A 20,396-nucleotide genomic window follows, 5' to 3' on the forward strand; every position below is an offset into this window, starting at 1 on the left:
GCCCTGGAGCAGGCTGCCCAGAGAGGTTGTGGAGTCTCCTGGTGTGCAGAGCTTCCAACCCCCCCTGGGCACTGTGTTCCTGGGCAGGCTCTGTGGGTGCCCTGCTGGAGCAGGGGCTTGGCCCTGGGTGATTACAGGCTGGGGTCAGAGTGGCTGAGAGCTCCCAAACAGAGAGTGACCTGGGGGTGCTGATTGACAGCTGCCTAAACATGAGCCAGCAGTGTGCCCAGGTGGCCAGCAGGAGCAGGGAGGTCATTGTGCCCTGTACTCTGCACTGGTTAGGCCACACCTGGAGTCCTGTGTCCAGTTCTGGGCTCCTCAGTTTAAGAAGGACATTGAGAGACTTGAAGGTGTCCAGAGAGGGGCAGCAAGGCTGGGGAGAGGCCTTGAGCACAGCCCTGGGAGGAGAGGCTGAGGGAGCTGGGGTTGCTTAGCCTGGAGAAGAGGAGGCTCAGGGGAGACCTCACTGCTCTCTACAACTACCTGGGAGGTGGTTGTAGCCAGGTGGGGGTTGGGCTCTTCTCCCAGGCAAGCAGCACCAGAACAAGAGGACACAGTCTCAAGCTGTGCCAGGGGAGGTTTAGGCTGGAGGTGAGGAGAAAGTTCTTCACTGAGCGAGTCATTGGTCATTGGGATGTGCTGCCCAGGGAGGTGGTGGAGTCCCCAGCCCTGGAGCTGCTCAAGAGGGGACTGGATGTGGCTCTTGGTGTCATGAGGTGCTGGGTGACAGGTTGGACTCGATGATCCTCGAGGTCTCTTCCAACCTTAGTGATGCTGTGATCCCCAGAGGTGGTTCCCACCCCCACCCCCATGCTGTCACTCTCTAACACCACATTTACTCTAAACTTGCAGGGGGGATGTTCCTTGTGTAAGTTCATGGAGATTTGGGTTGATCTCTCTCTGTGCAAAGGAGATCATTCATCCTGAAACTCACAGGGGAAGAAAAGCCCCAACCTGCTTCCATCCCCCAGTGCTCTCCTGGGAATAAAGCAACCAACAACAAAGGAGCAACAAGGCTGGAAGGAAAATGACAGTCTCTTACCAGCTGCTAAAAATAGCCTTGCTGCTTGTATCTCAGATACCTCCTTCCCAGCAGAGCTCCTTCCAAAGTGTTTCCCCAGTCCCTCCTTGCTCAGCAAAGCCAGCACCCTCATGCACTGCTCACAGAGGGAAGTGATGCCATGAGCTGTGTTGGCTTTGATTAGAGCTGCTTCCCAGAGCTCATGCCACATGTGGATGTAATAAGTGTGCACAGCATTCCAAATGAGCTCCAATTTCATCACTCAGGAAACTACCAGGCAAGCTTAGATATTTGATCACCATGTATATGACCATTAAAAACCACCACTATGTTAAAGGCTGTTAAGATCTCTTAAGTGGATCCTTATGGAACCAAATGTTTGGCTTCCTTCAAGGCTGTGATTTCCCAACTCTCTTCTTGCCCCATTGCTCTGGTGAGAGCTCACCTGCAGGGCTGTGTCCAGCTCTGGAGCCCTCAGCACAGCAAGGACCTGGAGCTGATGGGGAGAGTCCAGAGGAGGCCAGGAAAATGCTCAGGGGGGTGGAGAACCTCTGCCACAGGGCCAGGCTGAGGGAGCTGGGGGTGTGCAGCCTGGGGAAGAGAAGGCTCCAGGCAGAGCTCAGAGCAGCCTGCCAGGACCTGAAGGGGGCTACAAGAAGGCTGCAGAGGGACTGCTCCCAAAGGCCTGCAGGAACAGCACCAGGGGCAGTGGTTTGAAATGAGAGCAGAGCAGATTGAGATTGGAGGTGAGGAGCAAGTTGTGCCCCAGGAGGCTGCTGGAACCCTGCAGCAGGTTGCCCAGGGAGGGAGCTGAGGCCTCATCCCTCCCTGGGTACCCTGTTCAGTGTTCCACCACAGACACAGTCAAGAGCTTCTTCCTAACATCCAATCTCAATCTGCTCTGCTCTCATTTCAAACCACTCATCCTATCACCCCAGGACTTCAGAAACAGTCCCTCTGCAGCCACCTTCCAGCCCCCTTCAGGGACCTTTTGGCTGCAAAAGCAGCAGCCCAAGTAGGGCAGGGGAAGCTCTGAGCAGCGATGACTGCGAAGCAGGATTGGATTTGCTGCTGAAATCACAACCCCTCCTGGTTTCTCACTTGCAGCTTCAGGAAAGAAACAACAGAAGTACAAAGCCCATCTCTGGGAGGCCTCTGTGAAAAGGCCTCTGGTGTAACCTTGGCTCAAGGAACAAATAAAATCCTGAGAAGGACACCCAAGAGAGGGGAAGTGCCTCTGATCTGGGAGTGGAGGCAGATTAGCAGAGCCAGGGCTGTTACCACAGGGAGGAGGAAGAAGAGGAGGAGGGCTCTGGAGCCTGGGGAAAATGGAATGCAGGGTGGGGAAAGGAAACAGACACTGAGCTTTGAGCTAAAGCTGGTTTAGGGTGGAACCATTTTAAAGCCAGGGTGTAGCCAGGGGAGAAGTGTCTGGGCTCAAAGCAACGGCTTGTGTTTCCAAGCTTGAAAACAACCTGACCTAACCCTCTGGAACAGGCACTCCAGGGAGCTCTTCCTCCCAAGACTCCTTCCTAATCACTTGGTCAGCCTGCAACTGTGGTGATAGGGAGAACTGGAATGACTCCATCAGCACTCTGCAGTGCTCCTGCAGAAGGCAGCCCAGGGCCACAGAGAGCAGCAGGCTTTGGCCTTGGGTTGGGTTTGCTTTCTGCTGCAGCCTGCAGCCACCCCCATCCACACAGGGAGCTGGGCAGCTGGTGCACATGAAGAGAGGCAAGTCCCAGAGAGGGTCCAGAGAAACCTGGGCAGCTCTAACCAGAGGCATGCAGGACCCAGGCTAAGCTGGGTTTGGAGCTAGGAAAGAACTCTGGGGGTGGCACTGGAGCACAAATCTGTAACCCCCCCAGGCCTGGCTGTGAGAGGAGGCCTGGCACCACCAGCTGCCACTGCTTAAGGCATCAAAATAGCTCCCCAATAAAACCAGCATTAAAACTCCACTGGTGATAGCACCAAGCAGCCTGCACCAGAGATTCCTAAGCCCCATTCTGAGCTCATTCACACTGCATGGGCTTTGTGTCTCCATTAAGAGAACCTTCAGTGCTACCTGCACATCATCCTTTTAATGCCCTTCTTTTAACCACCAGCTCTCCAGGCCAGGCAAATGGATTGGTTCCAAAGCATCATGTACAGCCTGAAGGTGCTGAAGTACCACACAGCTCTTTGAAACCCCTGCAGCCAGAACACAAAGCCCACTCTCATTGTTCTCCCTCTTCTCATTATGGAAGATCACTCTGCCACTCCTGGGACTGGTATGGTCACCAAAAATCCCCACAGGAACAAGGGAGACTGCACTGGCTTCTTCCAAAGCAATTCAAAGAGCAAGGGAAGCTCTGAAGATTGGCACTGAAAAGGTGAAAGAGCTCCTTGAAGCCCAGCAGCCTGCTGAGAACACTTCTTTTGCAAGGATAAAAGCCCCAGAATCACAGAATGTTAGAGGAGACCTCCAAAGATCTTCCAGTCCAAGCCTCCTGGCAGAGCAGGATCACCCAGAGTAGGTCACACAGGAACACATCCAGGTGGCTTGGGAATGTCTCCAGAGACCTCTCCGGGCAGCCTGCTCCAGGCTCTGCCAACCTCACAGGGACAACGTTTTCCCTTCTGTTCCCCTGGCAGCTCCTCTGCTCCAGCTTGTCCCCAGTGCCCCTTGTGCTGTCCTTGGCCATCCCTGAGCAGAGCCTGGCTCCAGCCCTCACAGCTTTATCCCCAGCAATGAGGGCAGCCCTCAGGCTGCTCTGCTGCAGGCTAAGACCCCCAGCTCCCTCAGCCTTTCAGTGTCCTCTTCTCCCAGCTACAGAGACTCAGCTCCCTCATCCTGCCCTCAGAAGGGAGATCATCATCCTCTAAAACAACCTCCACAACCACCTACCTTCACCCAGGTCCAGAGACCTCATCTACACAAAACTGAAGTTCAGCTCCACCCAGCTCCTCCTTGCCTCCCTCTGAAGCCTTCTGGCATGTCAGCTCCCTGGGTAATCCAACTGCTCAGCCTCTCTGCTCGCCAGCAACTCCTGTCAGCATCACTTGCTCTCTAGAAACCCAGAGAGGAAAAGGGATGGGAAGAGGCTCCTGAGAGCAGCTGCCTCCAGAAGCAGCAGCACAGCTCCCTGCAGCAGGCACAGAGATCATCCTGGCACTGGAAAATGCTGAGCTGAACCTCACCATGAGGGAGGAGGAAAGTTCTGCATGGGTGAAGATGTTGATGGGAAAATATTCGAAGGAACTTGGAAGTCTGCAGAGTCAGGAGGTCCTGTCCCCCTCCCCATGAAGGTCACTACTCAGGCTGTGTTTAAACCCTGCAGCTCTTCTTCCAGCACACTGCAGCTCGCTGCACGCAGCCCAGCTGCAGCAGAAGTTCCCAAGCCAGCACAGCGATGGCAGTGCCTGCTCTGGCAGCAGTCACTCACATCTCACAGGCACCTGGCAGAGAAAACCTCACTCACAGCCTCAGGGTGCCAGGGCTCCCCAGACATGTGGGAGTATTTCCTTAGGAATAAATGCCTGAATCACAACTGCTCTGCTTGAAGCAACACAGCAACAAACCCATCACTAAATCCTTCACAAGACACCCTCCAACTGACAGAGTTTTCCATGGCGTGAAGAGGCAAAAGCATCAACACTCTGCAGCTTTTCCAGTGGAGGTAACTGTCCTCTTTGGCCAGAGCCACTGAAACACCACCCAGCCTGGAGCCCAGGCATCTGGGAGGTGTGATCCTAAGAAGCCCTCATCCAGAGATGTTAAAGGAACAGCAACTTCTTCAAGTTCAACAAGGCCAAGTGCAATGTCCCACACCTGGGCTGGGGCAATCCCAAGCACAAACACAGCCAGGGTGGGCAGCAGCTTGAGAGCAGCCTTGAGGAGAAGGCCTTGGGGGTGTCAGCTGGTGACAGACTCCCCAGGAGCCAGCAGTGGTCACTGGCAGCCCAGAGCCAGCTGAGTGCTGAGCTGCAGCCAGAGCAGGGAGAGCAGCAGCACAGGGAGGGGATTCTGCCCCTCTGCTCAGACCCCACCTGCAGCACTGCCCCCAGTTCTGGTGCCCCCAGCATAAGAGGGACCTGGAGCTGGCCACCAAGATGAGCAGAGGGCTGGAGACCCTCCCCTGTGGGGACAGGCTGGGAGAGTTGGGGCTGTTCAGCCTGGAGGAGAGAAGGCTCCAGGAAGACCTTAGAGCAGCTTCCAGTACCTGCAGGGCTCCAAGAGAGCTGGAGAAGGACCTTTTACAAGGGCAGTGGTGACAGGATGAGGGAGAATGGATTGAAGCTTGAGGAAGGCAGACTGAGTCTGGAGATGAGGAAGAAATTCTTTCCAGTGAGGGTGAGGGGACACTGGCACAGGTTGCCCAGGGAGGCTGTGGCTGCCCCTTCCATGGAGGTGATCAAGGCCAGGCTGGATGAAGCCTCAAGCAGCCTGGGCTGCTGGGAGGTGCCCATGGCAGGGGGGTTAGAACTGGCTGATCTTTAAGGTCCCTCCAACCCAAACCACTCTATGACTGAAAGTGAAGCTGCTCAAGGCAGAAGACTTCTGAGTTCTAGCTTGAAAAACATCAGAGTGCCTCCTAACAAACCCCACTGAGCTCCTTTCAGGCAGCCCATCAAAGTCAAGCATAAAGGGTTAAAAATCAAAGGCAGAGCTGTTGCTTTGGCAAGGCTGTGAAGGAAATTCTTCTTGGCTTGTTTAAAGTCCTTCTTTCTAAAGGCCATCTCCAGGTCCCTTTGGAGAGCTGCTGCTCGGAGTCCCCGTGGCCAGCACAGCCATCAGTGCTTCACACCCAGGCTGACATCCTCAACAACCCAAACAGGATGAGGAAGATAAAACCCAACCTGCTTTATGCTAAGCAGGGAACCCAGATTAGGAGATTGACAGTAGCAGGAAGAGATGAGATGGTGCTCCTCAGGCTCTGTGCCTGCCTGAGAGCACCCTGGAGAGGCCAGGAGCTCATCATGTCCCCCGTGACGTGCTGGGGGTGCCTTGCAAGCCCTCTCTGATCAGCCTTCCTGGGAGGAAGAGGAGATTCTCCCCATGGCAGAGGCAAAAAATCCCTTGCTGCAGTGGCTGTTTCCAGGACCACAGAGTTGTTTTGGTTGGAAGAGACCTTTAGGATGAAGCCCAGCCCTTACCCCAGCACTGCCAGGGCACAGCCCTCAGCACCACATCTCCACAGCTCTGAAACCCCTCCAGGGATGGGGACTGCACCCCTGCCCTGGGCAGCCTGGGCCAGGCCTGGACAAGCCTCAAGGGGAAGAAATTGCTCCTCATGGCCAACCTAAACCTCCCCCGGGGCAACTTGAGGCCATTTCCTCTTGTCCTCTCTTTTGTTCCCTGGGAGAAGAGATCAATCCCAAGCTGCCTCCTGCCTCCTTGCAGGGAGCTGCAGAGAGCCAGGGGTCTCTCTGTTAGTCCCCCAGCACAGAGGCATTTGAGAAGGGTACCCAAAGCACTCCATGCTGAGGGCTTTCAGACTGAATCAGCAGCGTCTCAAAATAACCTGAATCGAGCAGAAAAGTGAATGGGCCTCAGAGAACAAAGAGTTCCAGGTAGCTGTTGTCCTCTGAGCCACTTCTGAAGGAACAGTCAACACCCATTTCCTCAGCCAAGGAGCACCTCTGCATCCCAGCCACCAACACCACAGGCAGGGACACTTCGGAGTGACTGAAGTGGGAAAAGGAGAGAGCCTTGCACGGTGATGCCTGGTGTAAAGAATGGAGCCTGATGGTGCTGAATCAAAGACAGCTTCCAGCTGAAATACATCCTGAGTGCTCCTCACACTGCAGACTCTGCCACTGTCTGTGTTCACACAAGAGCATCATTTTCCCTTGGGGATAGGACCTCAGCCTGCAGCAGCCCTCAACTGCTTCTGAGAAGATTGAGTCTGGAGATTAGGAAGGAATTGTTGACAGTGAGGCTGGGGAGACACTGGCACAGGCTGCCCAGGGAGGCTGTGCCTGCCCTCCTCCCTCTGGGTGTTCAGGGCCAGGCTGGATGAGGCCCTGAGCAGCCTGTGCTGGTGGGAGGTGTCCCTGCCCATGGCAGGGAGCTGGAACTGGATGAGCTTTAAGATCCCTTCCAACCCAACCCATTCTGGGAGTCTAGGAAGGAATCTGGGGCACCAAGGATGAACCTCAGCAGCACCCCAAGCTTGGCAGCCTGGAGATGGAGCAGGTCCCAGGAGGGCTGCTTCTCCGTGCTGGAGATGGGAACCAGCGAGGGGAGCTGCACCCCTGCTGCACCCCTGCTGCACCCCACACCTACCCAGACCCACTCCCCCACCTCCCAGCAGCTCAAGTGACAGAGCTCTTCTGATGGGATGCCATGAAGTGGAGGCCTTTGGGGGGCGAGCAGCACCCCAGGGAACCCAGGCTGCCTGCTGGCTCAGAGCAACCCTGACCCAGGTCTGTGGTAACAAGAGGGCTTGTCAGAAGTCACTCTTATCTCACCTGATCTTGCATTTGGAGTCTAACTGCCATGGGGGAGATGTTATCAGCAGCCAATCAGAACAACCAGAGGCAAGTTTGCTGCAGCAGGTAAGTGCAGACCAGCAAAGACCTACAGACACTAGCAGAGAGTTTCCCATTCAGGGAAAGCCACATTTGAAGTTCAGTGTGTAAGCAACTTCAACATCCTTTTTTCAGCCCACAAAGGCCCTTCAGACTTGCAGTGCTATTTATATTGCTCTTTTCATCTGCATTTGGCAGCATAAGGGTTTACAATGTCACACACCCTTCCCCTGGCTGCCTTGGGCTCTGGTATGTCATGAAGCAAGGCAAACTCACAGCACAGACAAAGCTTTTCGAGTCAGCTTGAGGAAATTCAGTACCACACTCCCTTCAAGTCCTGAGGAGAAACACCCAACCTTCCATCCCAGGGCATTCCTGGATCCATTAATTGCCAGTGATTAATGAGTGAAGTGAGCCAGTTATCTCCAGACAGAAAAGCAACTACTGGAGATCCAAAAAGAAGTCAAGGAAACAAATCTCTCTGCCTGGTGCTCCACCTCAGAAGCAGCCACTCATCTCCACTTACAAGCAGTCACACATCAAAACACATTTTAAGCCCTAGTAGCACCTCAAAAATCCATTATTCTCCAGAGCTCCCAAGCACTTATCTTGGCATGGCCAGCAGCAGGCTCTGGAGCTTCTCTTGCCCATGAGAAAGCGACACCTGAGCATCAGGAAATGCTGAAGATGCTATCTCCCAGACTAAATTACACCTGGGGGTGCTGTAATTACATCATCAATCTCCTGGGCAAGGGAAATTCTTCAACCTTGACATCAGTTTGTGCACCTGCTAAAACAAATTCCAACCTTTTCTCTCATTAAGCTCAACCATTCCAATGGTGGCTGGGGGGGGGGATGCAGGTTAAAACGAAAGGCAGCAGCTCCTCTGGCAGCCTGCAGTGCTGAGGCTCTCAGCAGGGAGGGGGTGGTGTATCCCCAGTACATGGTGGGTTTATTTGGGATAGCTAAACAGGAGCAGACACTGTCACAGACACCTGCTGACAGCTGTGAGCCACCTCCACAGCCTGAGGAAGCACAGGACCCCAGCATGCCCAGGGAGAGCAGTGGGCAGGGGCAGATGCCCCTCCATCCCTGGCACTGCCGCGGCTCAGGTTGTCTGGGGGCTCTGAACAACCTTTTCTAGCTGCAGATGTCCCTGCTGTCTGCAGGGGGCTGGACTGGATGACCCTGAAAGGTCTCTTCCCACCCAAAGCAGTCTGGGATCCCATACTTAAGACAAATGCAAGTGCAGGCCACAGTGCTGGGCTCTCTTGGCTTGCCGGCAGCACAGGCTGCTGCGTTCCTCAGCTCCCAGCCAGCTGCTGCGCTTCAGAGCCTGGTAAGATCACACCATCAACAGCTAATTAACTCAACTCCTCATTAACTTCAGCCATGACAATGGGGGGGGGAACCAAAGCACAACAACTTACTTGGGTCTCTGCCGTAGGGCCACCCTGAGGCAGGTAAGAAGGACGGCACTGGCGATGCCCTGCTGTCCTCCTCCACTTGCTGGGTGATGTGCCTCACCGTTTCCTTGTTTTTCCTGTTCTTCCTGCGCCCGGTGGGCTGCCAGCCGTCCCCCCCTCCTTGCTCCGGGAAGCCAGTCTGTATTGCACTATCCTTGGCAGAATGCAGCTCCCCCCCCCCGCAGTGGGAGGGGGAAAGCTGCTCCTCTTTGATGCGTAAGGGCCCATAGCCCGCCTCGCCGGGCCAGAGGGACTGGGAGGGAACCTCCTCGTGGCTGTCGGCTTTGGGCTCCGGCTCCTCCTTGCCGTAGCCGCTGCCCCCCTCGTGGCAGCTGGCGATGGCCGAGTCCCCAGAGGAGTTTGCCGGGCTGCTCCTCCGAGCCAGCCAGGGGGATATGCTCCTGCCGGCCACCACGGCCGAGAGCAGGGCGTCGGCGCTGCTGCTGGACGGGGCTCCCAGCTCGTAGTCGCCCAGCTCGTCCGCGGCGTCCGCCTTGATGCTGATGTCCAGGGCCGCTTTGATGAAGCTGTGGCAGGCCTGGACGATGTCCGTCATCTGCAGGTAGCTGGCGGCAGACATCACCTCGATGACGTTCCTGCTGGTCAGCGCCAGGTGCGCCGAGTACATGAAGTCGATGATGGCCTTGAAGCCCTGCGCCGTGACGATGTCCAGGTGGGTGACGGTGGCCTGCTCGGAGCTCTTCTGCACCTGGCAGTAGAGGGTCTTGAAGTAGCGACTGCTGCCCAGGAGGACGTTCTTGTGGGCTTTGAAGATCTTGCCCTCGACGACGATGCAGACGTCGCAGAGGATGCCGTGCTGCCGCTGCTCGTTCAGCTCCCGCAGCAGCTGCCGGTAGTGCGAAGCTATCTCCATCTCTTCCTTCCGGTTGTTCATCGGGACGCCTTTGTGCTTCCTCTTCCACAGGTCCTGCGTGGGGAAGCAGACCACAGCGTCAGGGAGCTCACCCCGCGCTCCCCAAGGGCTGGGAGAAGCCCCAGCTGTGCCAGGCCGAGCGGGCAGGAAGGTACCAGGGGAAGGCCACGTGCCCTCGTGGCCAACGGCATCCTGGGGTGCAAGAAGAGCCTGGCCAGCAGTCAAGGGAGGCTCTCCTCCCCTTCCACTCTGCCCAGGTGAGACTACACCTGGAATCCTGTGACCAGCCGGGGGCTCCTCGATTTACAAAGACAGGGATCTGCTGGAGAGAGTCCAACAGAGAGCTGTGAGGATGATGAAGGGACCTGGACATCTCTGCTAAGAAGAAAGCCTGAGAGCCCTGGGGCTGTTTAGTCTGGAGAAGAGAAGGCTGAAAGGGGATCTGATCAATGTCTGTAAGTATCTGAGGGGTGGGTGTCAGGAGGAGGGTGCCAGGCTCTTGGTGGTGCCCAGTAACAGGGTAAGGAACAATGGTGGTGCCCAGGAACAATGGGCACAAACTAGAACCCGGGGGGCTCCGCCTCAACATGAGGAGAAAGTTGTTTGGGGTGAAGGTGCTGGAGCCCTGGAGCAGGCTGCCCAGAGAGGTTGTGGAGTCTCCTGCTCTGGAGACTTTCAAAGCCCACCTGGATGCATTCCTGAGTGACCTGCCCTGGGTGAGTGACCTCCAGAGATCACTTCCAGCCCCTTCCATTCCATGACTCCAAGTGAGAGCTTCACCTGGGAAGATTCCCACGAGTACAACCGCTGCCTAGCGAGGCCACGTGCAGGTCACCCAAGGCAGCTGATTTTTCACCAGACTTCCAGTAATTTACATTAGAAGGGGCTAGATTCAAAGCCCCAACCCCCCAGGGGCTCCCCAGCATCCCAGAGAACCTTTACATTGCTGCAGCCTCGTAAGAACGACCTGGTTTGAGTCACCAGCTGCCGGCGTGCGGCGTTTGGGGCGGGGGCAGCTGGGGTTTCCAACCACTCTGACCCAGACACTCTGTGGGAAGAGCACTTTGTAACCTGACTGCCCCAAGGGAACAAGCACCATGTGCAGCAGGCTGAAGAGCTGAGGTCCTCCAACAGCAGAAGCCAACGGCAGCCAGTTGTTTCCCTTGCCAGGCTGCTGGTGAGGGGCTGGAAACGCTGCCTGCGAGTCAGGAGAGCAGTAGGCAAATATCCCAGGCCCAGGGATGATCAAATTATGAAGTCCCCACCCAAACTGAACTGGCAGGAGAGGAGGATGATGAAACTGAGGTCATTTGAAGCTGAACTACTTATGAGCACAACACACAACTCTGGGAAGTCATAGAATGGTTTGGTAGGTTGGAAGTTCCTCTGTACCAGGGTGGGGAGACACTGGCACAGGCTGCCCAGGGAGGCTGTGGGTGCCTCCTCCCTGGGGGTGTTCAAGGCCAGGCTGAATGAGGCCTCGAGCAAGCAAGCCTAGCTGAGAGGTCAGGTCACAGAGCTGAGAGTCTAGATGATCCCTGAGGCCCCTTCCAACCTAAGCCACTCTAGGATTCTATGATTAGCCACACATTCTGCCCCTCAAGTGAGCCAGCTTCGAGCTCCCCACGCTCCAGCTGTTAAGGATGGATGCAGGAAGCACCAGAAGTGCCTTCATGAAGCCCTCTCCTCCACACCACTCCTCAGCAGTCACTACCTCTGCAACTCCTTACTTGCCTTTGCTGCTAGGGCTTTGCAAATCCCTTGGCACTCATCCCTGCCACTTCCACCTAGCTCACTCCACTGACTTGGAACTTCCTACCAAGGTTTATCTGCCATGTCCCTGTGGTTTGATGGTCCAAATGATGAAGGGCAGCAAGCTGCCACATGACCTGAAGGATATCTTACTTCTTTCCCTCAAAACCTTGAGTTAGCTCCCACAGAACTTCCAGCTGTAATCCAGAGCTGTGGGTCCCATGCTGGGTTAATGCCTGCACTTGAGGAGCTTCAAGGTCTTTTCCAGCCTCAGTGATGCTGTATGTCAACATACAGCTGTGACATTGCTGTCTGCTGCTGAGACCAGCTTCCCAGTGTAACTATGGGCAGGCTCACACATCAGAATCCTGGACTGAGGCTACAGGTGGCTGCTGCTGGAGGCAAACATCACTTTAGTCCTGAGGTCCCCTGGCTCCAAAGCCTACAAGGCTAAGCACGAGCACTCTCAGTGAGGAGGCTGATGTGAGCCTGAAGCAATTTCCTCACATACAAGCAGTGCAAGCACAGATTCAGTCCCATCTGTTCAAGTCTGCTCACAGCAGTGGGCAGCCCTAGGACAGCCATGGGTAAGGAAAGAGACATGCAAGTGGGTTTCTCTTCTCCTGGTTCATGCTATTATTATCATCCACAGGACCAAAAGAGCTAAGGTTCAGCCAACACCACTGGGTAGGAAACAACCTCTCTGCTCACAGAACACAGGGGACACAGGGATCTTCCTTCTGCAGAGCCACCTGATCAGTCAGAAACTCAAGCTATGCAAGACTGACTCCAAGAGCTTCTGCAGGGCTCTCCTCAGCAGTGTCAGAAACGCTGATTTGTGAGACCAGCTGGGTCCTGATCACCGAGGAGCATTTGCTTCCCTCCAGAGAGGAAGGACCACCTTCCTGTGCCACCAGCAGGCTGAGCTGAGGCTCTGCTAGCTCAGACACACGTGGCTCCTCCACAGAGCAGAGAGCACACCATGCAGCCAATCCTTTCTGTGTGTTTGAAATGGGAGAGGTCAGGAGCAGCGCAGCTCTGTGCTGCCTGAACAATGCTACCGCTGCCACCTGCCCCAGGCCTCCACCAAGCTCACACAGAAGGAACCTTCAGCTCAAAACTAAGAGTCAAATCAAGAATCAGTCAGAAAGAAAGAAAAATAATTCAGTGCTCCCAATGTGTTTGGCCTGGAAAGGTTGTGAGGGAAGCAGCCAGCACAGCAGCTCTCCAGCCCAGGCTCTGAAGGTGGCTGCCACCACTTCCCAACATCTTCATCTCTCAGAGCCACCTCCTAAGGCAGATGACAGCTCAGTTTTGTCTTCACTCCAGAAGCCACTGCAGCATCTACTTTTAGGAGCTGAAGAGTCAGCATGGTCCCCTCAGGAGATGTGGATTGCCACCCAGGATCAAGCCAGTCGTCCATCACCAGTCCTGCCTCCCACAGCTGCCACGTCCACGGCACTCCGGGCAAGAGGCAGGGAAAGCTCCCAGCGAACAACGGTGAGGCCAGCAGAAGGCTTCAGATGTGCCCTCTCCTTTGGCTGTTCCTTGGCTGGGAGGGTGCTGGAGCCCTGGAGCAGGCTGCCTGGAGAGCTTGTGGAGTCTCCTTCTCTGGAGGCATCCAAAACCTGCCTGGATGTGTTCCTGTGGGACCTGCTCTGGATCTTTCGAGGTCCCTTCCACCCCCTCACATTCTGTGACTCTGATCAAAAATCCATGTTCCAAACCAGCTCCCTGGAATTGCTTAGGGGGCAGGCTGGGGAACCCCAACCAAATCCAACCCAAAAATACCTCCTGCAAAGGTAATCTTCTCCTCCTCAGCTTCACCCAGAGAAGGACCCAGTCAAGGTCTTCACCCCACAACAGCCTTTCCTCCTGAGTACTTTTCACTGCTTCCCTGAGGTTTGGTTTCTTTACTGCCTCAAGAATTTATTCAGCATGGTCAGGTGGGTTGGATCCCCCCTCACTGTCAGACCAATCTGCTTTAGACTCCCCTTGTCCTTTGTGTAAGATATTTAGGGCAGAGAGCCCAAGGAAAATCTGCCTTTTGCCACCTTTGGGTCAGGCTGCACCAGCCTGGGGTTCAGGCACTGACTGATCTGCTGCTCCTCAAGGGTGAAGCACTTGGGAGCCTCTTTAGGAAACAGCTTCTCCCTGACTTGATTTCCCATCAAGGGATTTTTACTGAATGCACACAGACAAAAATATCTCTGTGAGATTCCTCGCTGGCCTCCCTCCCACCCACCAAGCTCCTGACAGAAGATACCCTCCAGGCAAGCCTTGGATGAAGAGAAGCTTGTCCCCACACGAAGATCCTGCAGGCCCTGTGTCTCACTTGCCCACATCTGGGGACAAGAGCAGAGGAACATTTTGGACAAGAAGGCAGAAAATCCCTGAGGGTCTAAAATAGGATCAGTGTAAGACAACAAGTGGCAAAGAATGGAATCATAGGCATGGCTTGGGTGGAAGGGACCTTCCAAGGTCATCTTCAACCCCCCTGCACTCAGCAGGGATCTGCACCTAGAGCAGGCTGCTCACAGCCCCAAACAACCTGACCTGCATGGTTCCATCTCCCATCTGCCTGAGCAACCTGGGCCAGGCTCTCACCAGCTTCAACCCTTTCTCCCTTCTCTCCAGTATGAACCTCCCTCTTTGAGGTCAAACCATCCCCCTCTGTCCTGTCCCAACAGGCCCTGCCCAAGTCTGGCCCCAGCTTTCTGAGGGATCCCACTCTTTCCATGCTGGTTTGTGGCCTGGTCTTTGGGTTCTCCCTCCCCTTTTCCTGGTAATGCTCATCTCCACTTCCAGATTCACAGAGTGGTTTGGGTTGGAAGGGACCCTAAAGAGTCACAGGATGGTAGGGGCTGGAAGGGATCCCTGGTGATCATCCAGTCCAAGCCCCCTGCCAAGGCAGGGTCACCTGGAGAAGGTCACAGAGGAACACATCCAGGCAGGGTTTGAGAAGCTGCAGAAGTATTTCTTCAGACAAGCAGCACCCTTCAAACCTCCATGGGAGTGCTGGGAAAGGAGGAACAGACTCTGGAGAGCCTTTTAGAAACAGACCTTGAAGATCAATGATCTGGGGTTTGGTTTTGTTTCATCCTGGGTCTTTTTTGAAGGCTGAAAGGCTTCAAAGTTGAGCACCTACCAAAATCCCTCTGATGGCAGCACATGGCCAGGAGACAGCTCTCCAAGGAACCAATGGAGCCTGAGAGCTCCTCTGTAGGTTTTCCACTGCATCCCTCACAGCAGAGCAGCCTCCTCCAGCACTCATTCCCAGTCAGGGCAGCCACTCAACTCCACTGTCCCTCCAAAGCAGCTCCCAGAAACCTGCCCCTGGACACCCCCCACTGGCATGCTCCCAGCAGGAAGAGCAAAGCATGAGCAGATTGCTAATCACTGTCCTGCAAGCTCTGGCAGGCTGCAGCCCAGCTTTTATGTTCTTCAGGCTACCCAAACCTGGCTTCAAAGCAAACATTGCTACTTCATGTAGTCTTTAACCCTAGCAGGAATACAGCTGCTTCAGCAAACACAGCACCTCTGAGAGCTGCTGGGTTTGTGCTATCAGAACAGCTATTTGAGGATGCAAATATCACCTGAACAAGGCACCAGGCTCATCCAGGCTGGAAAAGATCTTCCAAGTCCTAGAATCCAACCCTAACCCCAGCACTGCCAGGGCACCACCAACCATGGCCCTCAGCACCACAGCTCCATGGCAGCTCTGAAACCCCTCCAGGGATGGGGACTGCACCTCTGCCCTGGGCAGCCTGGGCCAGGCCTGGGCAGCCCTCAAGGGGAAGAAATCCAATCTGAACCTCCCCTGGGGCAACTTGAGGCCACTTCCTCTTGTCCTGTTGCCTGTTCCTTGGGACAAGAGCCCAAGCCCCACCTGGCTCCAGTCTCCTTTCAGGGAGCTGCAGAGAGCCAGAAGGTCTCCCCCCAGCCTCCTCTTCCCCAGGCTGAGCACCCCCAGCTCCCTCAGCTGCTCCTCCCCAGCCCTGTTCTCCAGACCCTTCCCCAGCTTCCCTCTTCCCTGCCCTTCTCTGGACCTGCTCCAGTCCCCCAGGGTCCTTCTTGGAGTGAGGAACCCAAAACTGAACACAGGCTTTGAGATGTGGCCTCAGCAGTGCCCAGCAGAGAGGCACAATCCCTGCCCTGCTCCTGCTGGCCACAGCAGTGCTGATCCAGGCCAGGCTGCTGGTGGCCTTCTTGGCCACCTGGGCACAGCCTGGTTCACATGATGCCATGAAGAGGATTTTCACCTGGTGCTGGAAAGGTTTCAGGAGGGAGCAGTAACCCTCACAGAGCCAAGCTCTCAGCACACAGCCCCAGGACTCCTGACCAACATCCTCACACCAGACACATCCTGGGCCACAACTCTGCTGCCCCTTCAGCCCCACCAAGCTCAGTCCTGACAAAAAGCCACCGAGAAGGAAGGGAGCACAGAGGAAAGCCTCTGCAGCCCAGCCCCTGGGGAAACAGTGGGGACAAAAATAAACTCCAGAGTGATGGAAAACAGGAAAAGCAAAGGACTGGAGGGGTCTGGGGGGGGGGAAGGGGTTCTTGTTTGTTTACTTTTTTGGCTCTCTCAGGACACAAGCAAGGCAAAAATTTCAATTACATGACACTGAGCCTGGTAGAATTTTCTTCTCTTCAGACTAAAGGACAGAAGTTAGAGAGTACCAAAATATTCACTCAGTGCACTCCTCCAGCAGGCACTCTGTGCTCCCCAGGGAGAGCTTGCCAACTGGAGTTTAACCAAAAATGTGTTGTTTCCTCCTCCCCTCCTCTGCCTTCAGAGGAAAGTAAAAACAGATTAAGGCAGAAGTCAAACTCCCTCCAATGGTTCATTGTACAGAAACCCAGCACACACCCCCCACTCCCCTGCTTCCCCTGTGTCCTGGCCCTGTCTCCACTCCCAAGGCATTCCAACATGTTTTGAATTCCTCTGCAAAGCTGCTCTCAAAGGTGAGGTTGGGCTTGGAGTGCCTCCTGCACAGGACCCAGGGTCTGAGAGGTTCACTTTTATACCGCTGAGGAGCAGAGAAACACAGAGGATTCCTCCCATCCCTGTGCTGAAAGGAAGCAACAAACATCCCCACTGTGACCTCAGCTACTGAGGAGGGCACCCAGACTGCCCCAAAGTGAAAGCAAAAGCAGCAGGCTCAGAGTATTTAGGGAGGTGAAGCCCCTGCTCAGGAGCTTTACAGGCACAAGCCTCCTGAAGTGTCTCTGAGGAAGAAATCCATACCACAGAATCCTGGAATGGGCTGGAAGGGACCTCCAAGGGTCCAACCCCCTGCCCTCAGCAGGGACATCCTGCCCTGCAGCAGCTTGCTCACAGCCTTCTCCAGCCTCACCTTGCACAGCTCCAGCCATGAGGCCTCAGCTCCCTCCCTGGCATCCTGCTGCAGGGTTCCAGCAGCCTCCTGGGGCACAACTTGCTCCTCACCTCCAATCTCAATCTGCTCTGCTCTCATTTCAAACCAGGCTGAAATTCCCTCTTCTGTAATTTCCAAACAGGTTCCCCAGGGATGTGGCTGATGGTCTTAGAGACATCCAAGGCCTGTGTGTCACCCTTCACAGAATGGGTTGGCTTGGAGGGACCTTAAAGATCAACCCCAGTGCCCTGGGCAGGGACACCAGGATAGACCTAGTCAGGAAACACAACACTTAGAGCCAAACCATCAGCTTACAACTGCAGAAATCCAAAGGGAACTGGGAACTAAAAAGGGTCAATTTCAGCAAGAAGAATAAGGACATGCAAAACACTACACACTTCCAGTCACTCACACCATCAGAGCTTTGCTCCCACAACCCAAACACAAACCACAAGCAGAATCCAGCTCCACTAAGCAGAACATAAACTAACAAGGAGCTGCTGCTGAACATCTCACTCCACCCCAGAGCTCTAAACCAGCAACTGGGCTTTGACTTGTGAGCTCTTAAATCACCCCCATGGGTTAGTTGTTTAGGTGGGTTGGATGCAATGATCTTGAAGGTCTCTTCCAACCTGGTTTATTCTGTTCTATGTTATGAGGCCAGCTGCAGTGTGCAGAAGCTGAGCACTACAACAGTGCAACCAGAAGGAAGGAATTCAGAAGGTATCTCAGAACAATCCATCTCTTAACCTGCACTGACAGCACATGGAGAGCTCCCAGAGAAAGCCAGGCCTGAAAATGAAAGCTAAGGGAAAGCTGTCAGCCTTCAGGCTGTGGAAGGAGGGCAGGCAGCAATTACAAACTAGAAACTGGAAAGCTAAAAATAGATTGGGGGGAAAGAAAAGAACACAAACAAAACCAAAGCCCCAACCAGTAAAGAATACAGATCAGAGAATCTTAGGATGGTTTGAGTTGGAAGGGACCTTAAAGACCATCTAGTTCCAACCCTCCTGCCATGGGCAGGGACACCTCCAGGCTGCTCAGGGAGGCAGCCACAGCCTCCCTGGGCAACCTGTTCCAGCCTCCCCACCCTCATGGGGAAGAGATTCTTCTTCATGCCTAACCTCAGTCCAGCTGCTTGCAGTTTGGAAGCCATCAGCCCTTGTCCTGGACTCCATACAGGAAGGCCCTTTTCAGCTCTCCTCTAGCTGCACCTTTTGCTATAGCATTCAGAGATTCATAGAATGGGTTTGGGGTGAAGGGACCTTCAAAATCATCTAGTCCAAATCTCCTGCCATGGGCAGGGACACCTCCCACCAGCCCAGGCTGCTCAAAGGCACCACTCAACCTGGCCTGGGACACCTCCAGGGAGGGAACATCCACAGCCTCCCTGGGCAGCCTGTGCCAGTGCCTCACCACCCTCCCTGGAATGAGTTTCTCCCTAATGCCTAGCCTCAGTCCAGCTTCCTCCAGCTTGAAGCCACCACCCCTTGTCCTGTCACCCCATACAAAAGGTGCCTGCAGCTGCCAGTCTTGCTGTAGGCCAAGTCCCTGCTCAGCCCTCCTCGAGCTGCCACTGCTGCTGTAGCAGCCTCCAGCAACGAGCAGGGCAGAGCTTCTCGCTGGGTTTGTAGGAGGAAAACACCAACTTACAACTAAAACCAACAGCAAATGAGCTCCAAGACCAAGCCTGCTTACCAGCAGCAAACTGGGTTCCAGGTCTAGCGTTCCTCCCACTGCAGCTGAGGACATCAACAGCCCTGGGGCAGCACAGGTAGTGCAGCGTCCGCGACCTGCCGACAGCGCCGGGCTGAGCTCTTGGAGGGGAAAGGCAGAGCTGTGGCACAGAACAGAAACAGCAGGTTTGAGCCTTAAGCTACCAAATCCCTGAGCAACTGGGAGACATTGGGAGGAGTTCTCCCTCCCAGCTCACTGTGCAAAACCCTCTGTTCATGACTTAATGATCCCCAGCAAAGGTTAACTCGAGGCCCACCAGCGAGCTGCAGGTAATTAAAGCCTGGTCATGCTTTTTGCTAAGGAAAGAAATAAGTTACTTAAAGCATGGGAAAAAGGAAGGGAAAAAAAAGACTAATTTTAGCTACTAAAACTTCAATCAGATCCTTCAAACAACAGTGTTTCCTGTTTGGGAGCTTTTCAAAACATTCTCACTTTAATGGCTTTTTGAAGAGAGGTTTGTGGCCTGAAGGGCACTAAGTCACCTCACCTGACCCACCAGCCACCGAGGGGGAGCAGCTACCAGCACAGCTCCTGAGGAGAAGCCAGCCTGCAAGGGAATCTGGAAGGGAACTGCCTCTTCAAGTGTTTAATGCACACTTTTATTTGAGGTTAAAAGACCAAACACTCCCAAGACTGTGAGAGCTCTGTGAAATGTGCAATCATGGAATCACTGAGGCTGGAAAAGGCCTTTGAGGTTATCAAGTCCAAGCCTTGACCCAGCACTGCCAGGGCACCACCAAACCATGGCCCTCAGCACCACAGCTTTGAAACTTTTCCAGGGATGGGGACTCCACCCCTGCCCTGGGCAGCCTGGGCCAGGCCTGGGCAGCCCTCAAGAGGAAGAAATTGTTCCTCATGGCCAACCTAAACCTCCCCAGGGCAACTTGAGGCCATTTCCTCTTGTCCTGTCCCTTAGGAGAAAAGGCCAAGCCCCATCTGGCTCCAGCCTCCTCTCAGGGAGCTGTAGAGAGCCAGCAGCTCTCCCCTCAGCCTCCTTTGCTCCAGGCTGAACACCCCCAGCTCCCTCAGCTGCTCCTCACAAGACCTGTGCTCCAGACCTTCCAGCAGCTTTGGTGTCCCTCTGGACACACTGCAGCCCCTTGCATCTCTCTAAGCACTTAGGCAAAGTAGAAGAGAGAAATGTTTGGCACTGAGGGTGGGGAGAGCCTGGCCCAGGCTGCCCAGAGAGCTGGGAGCTGCCCCCTCCCTGGCACCACTGCAGCTCAGGTTGTCTGGGGCTGGGAGCAACCTGCTCTGGTTGGGGCTGTCCCTGGGGACTGCAGGGGGTTGGACTGGGTGACCTTGCAAGGTCCTTTCCCACCCAAACCACTCTGTGATTTCTCTGCATTTCAGCCTCCTACACCACCCAGCTCAGCTCTCTTAATTAACTATCAATCAATAGCTCTGATTGGAAGACTGACCCCCTGCAGTAACAGATTGAGAAAGAAACCATCAGAAGACAGAAGTGAGGAGAGCCTTTCCAGCACAGCCTGATGTCACTGCACATGCTGAGGGAACTCAGCTACCAAACACATGAAGTCACCAGGAAAATCCAAACATTCTGATGGCACCAAGCAGAACTGGGAGAACCCTGCAAACAAATCTGACCCCCTTGAAGCAAATCCCACAGACTCTGGTGGCTGATTTCTATT

The 20,396-nt window shown here is 54.7% G+C and overlaps 1 protein-coding gene across 4 annotated transcripts in view; it reads right to left on the reverse strand.

Annotated features, from left to right (window-relative positions):
• The window catches only part of ZBTB46 (zinc finger and BTB domain containing 46), a 49,166-nt gene extending 30,327 nt beyond the window's left edge, over positions 1 to 18,839 (reverse strand). For all 4 annotated transcript variants that reach the window (XM_068150255.1, XM_068150253.1, XM_068150254.1 and 1 more), the window contains exons 1-2: positions 18,706 to 18,839; positions 8,965 to 9,928 (exon numbers count right to left, since the gene is read on the reverse strand). In XM_068150255.1, coding sequence (XP_068006356.1) covers positions 8,965 to 9,928; positions 18,706 to 18,759 — 1,018 coding nt within the window. In that variant the 5' untranslated portion in view covers positions 18,760 to 18,839. The remainder of the gene's footprint in view (positions 1 to 8,964; positions 9,929 to 18,705) is intronic.
• Positions 18,840 to 20,396: the final 1,557 nt, after the last annotated feature.

Source organism: Melanerpes formicivorus, unplaced genomic scaffold, assembly GCF_026170545.1.
Source record: "Melanerpes formicivorus ecotype bairdi unplaced genomic scaffold, bMelFor1.0.p_v2 SCAF_19, whole genome shotgun sequence".
Classification (NCBI taxonomy): domain Eukaryota; kingdom Metazoa; phylum Chordata; class Aves; order Piciformes; family Picidae; genus Melanerpes; species Melanerpes formicivorus.